General features: G+C 41.0%; 1 protein-coding gene across 1 annotated transcript; it reads right to left on the bottom strand.

Annotated features, from left to right (window-relative positions):
- Positions 1 to 552: 552 nt before the first annotated feature.
- Positions 553 to 1,314, bottom strand: LOC141631665 (uncharacterized). Its single transcript, XM_074444304.1, has one exon. The coding sequence runs from the start codon at positions 1,312 to 1,314 to the stop codon at positions 553 to 555; it is 762 nt and encodes a 253-aa protein (XP_074300405.1).
- Between the last annotated feature and the right edge of the window lie 702 nt (positions 1,315 to 2,016).

Raw genomic sequence — 2,016 nt, 5'->3', positions numbered from 1 at the left:
TTAGCAATACACTTTGTGACAACTTTCATAATAACATTGCAGAGGCTAATCGGCCGAAAATCCCCAACTCTCTCCGGGCAGTCATTTTTCGGAATAAGAACAATAAAGGTTTTATTGAAATCCTTAAGCACAATACCAGAATTTAGGATATTGAGAGCTCCTTTAATAACATCATTCTTAACAATAGCCCAATACTTTTGGTAAAAAGCTGCCGGAATACCGTCAGGACCCGGAGATTTTAGAGGACCCAATTGGAACACAGCCGCACGAACTTCATTATTCGAATAAGCACGACCCAATTTGGCCCTCTCCTCCGTACCCACTTTGCGCTTAAGATTATCAAATAAGTAACCATACTTATTTAAGTAATCTTCAAAACACTCAGGCTCAGAATCAGAATTAAAGATAGTGGAGAAATGTTTATGAAACAAACCACCAATCTCTTTCATATCAAAAGTCCATTCATTAGATTCCTTCTTAATACCTAAGATAAGATTAGCACTGGATCGTCCTTTAACCCAATTGAAGAAGTACTTTGTGCACGTGTCACCCTCACAATTCCATTTCAACTTGGTACGTTGACGCCAATAAGTGCCAGCAGCAAGAGAGAATTCCAAAAGTTTTTTGTGGCATGATTAAGTAATTAATGTAATCACCACCATTCTCAATATCTAAAAGATAGGACTCAAGATTCTGATCAAATTCACTCCACTTTAGTCCCCATTCGTCCTTTTTGTTACAAGCCCAAATTCTAAAAGCGGTATTTATACGACAAAGTTTTTCCAAAAGAACATGAGAAGCATCACCCTTAACATTTCTTTCCCAGCTTTCTTTAACCAGCCCACTGCATTCAGCATGATCAAAACACCAAGTCTCTAGCCTGTACACTTTCTTCTTAGTGTTCAGAACCATATTTGTATCAAGGATTATAGGCGCGTGATCCGATATTTGAATAGGTAGGTGTTTGATAAAAGTATTTGGGAAAAGAGAAAGCCAATCATTGGAAGCAAACCCCTTATCAAGTCTTTCATAAATTCGATGTGGACTATCCCTATTATTGCACCAAGTGAACCTAGGTCCCTTAAAGGGGATATCCATTAGACAATGAAAATTCTTCCAATAAGTGAACAAGTTTGCTCCTCGAATCAATTTATCACTGCCACCTAGCTTATCAGAAGAGAACTCAACTTGGTTGAAATCACCTATAAGCAAAAAGGGTTTGTCGAGCGAATTAAGATGATGGGTAAAATTATCCCACACAGCACCCCTCTTAGAATGATCGGGTTCACCATAAACACAACACAGATACCACATGCTACCCTTACACGATTCACCAAGAGGATAATAAGATTACAAATCGATAAATACACATTCTAATTTACAACTACTTTTCCAACCGACCCAAAGCCCCCTTTTAAGCCATCAAAGATCACATCCAACAGATCAAGGAAACCCATAGGTCGCAGAAGAACATCAACTGAAAGTACATCACACTTAGTTTCCGAAAGGAAGACGAAATCTAAATTATTATGAAAAGACCTACAAATTGCTCTAATTTTAGGAATAGCAGGGGCAAACGGGTCCTTAAGACCCCGATTCCAAGACAAACCTTTCATGGGGAACAATGAGGTTGAGACCACCGCGCCCTTGCCACCCAACAACATTGCCACACCCGACTTCACCCTACCAAGCACATCTCATACATAAACCCCGACACCCGAAATCACCCGTAAACTCCCGTAAACTGACTCAAGCAGGAACACCATCCTCAAGCCATCCAACCCAACCGAGGCACCCAAGCAAGACCACTCTTGAACAAAAGAGCCACTACTCCCAGACTAGCCAATCCGACAAGAAGGAGGAAGGACCCGACGACCACCATGACAACCAGCAGAGAAACCAATCCAAAGCACCATCAACAAACACACACATCAAAACGGTCAAACACCCGAGTCTCGAAACTCAAAAGACACAGAAACAACAAGGACCCACATGGAAGCAGCAGGAGAAGGAGCA

Source organism: Silene latifolia, chromosome Y (genome assembly GCF_048544455.1).
Source record: "Silene latifolia isolate original U9 population chromosome Y, ASM4854445v1, whole genome shotgun sequence".
In the NCBI taxonomy this organism is placed as follows: Eukaryota; Viridiplantae; Streptophyta; class Magnoliopsida; order Caryophyllales; family Caryophyllaceae; genus Silene; species Silene latifolia.
Note: the sequence above shows the minus strand (reverse complement) of the source record. Positions and strands in the feature narration are given on the sequence as shown.

Bases quoted from the DNA above. Each gene is read 5' to 3' on its own strand.
- LOC141631665 (XM_074444304.1), bottom strand. From the start codon at position 1,314: ATGTGGTATCTGTGTTGTGTTTATGGTGAACCCGATCATTCTAAGAGG.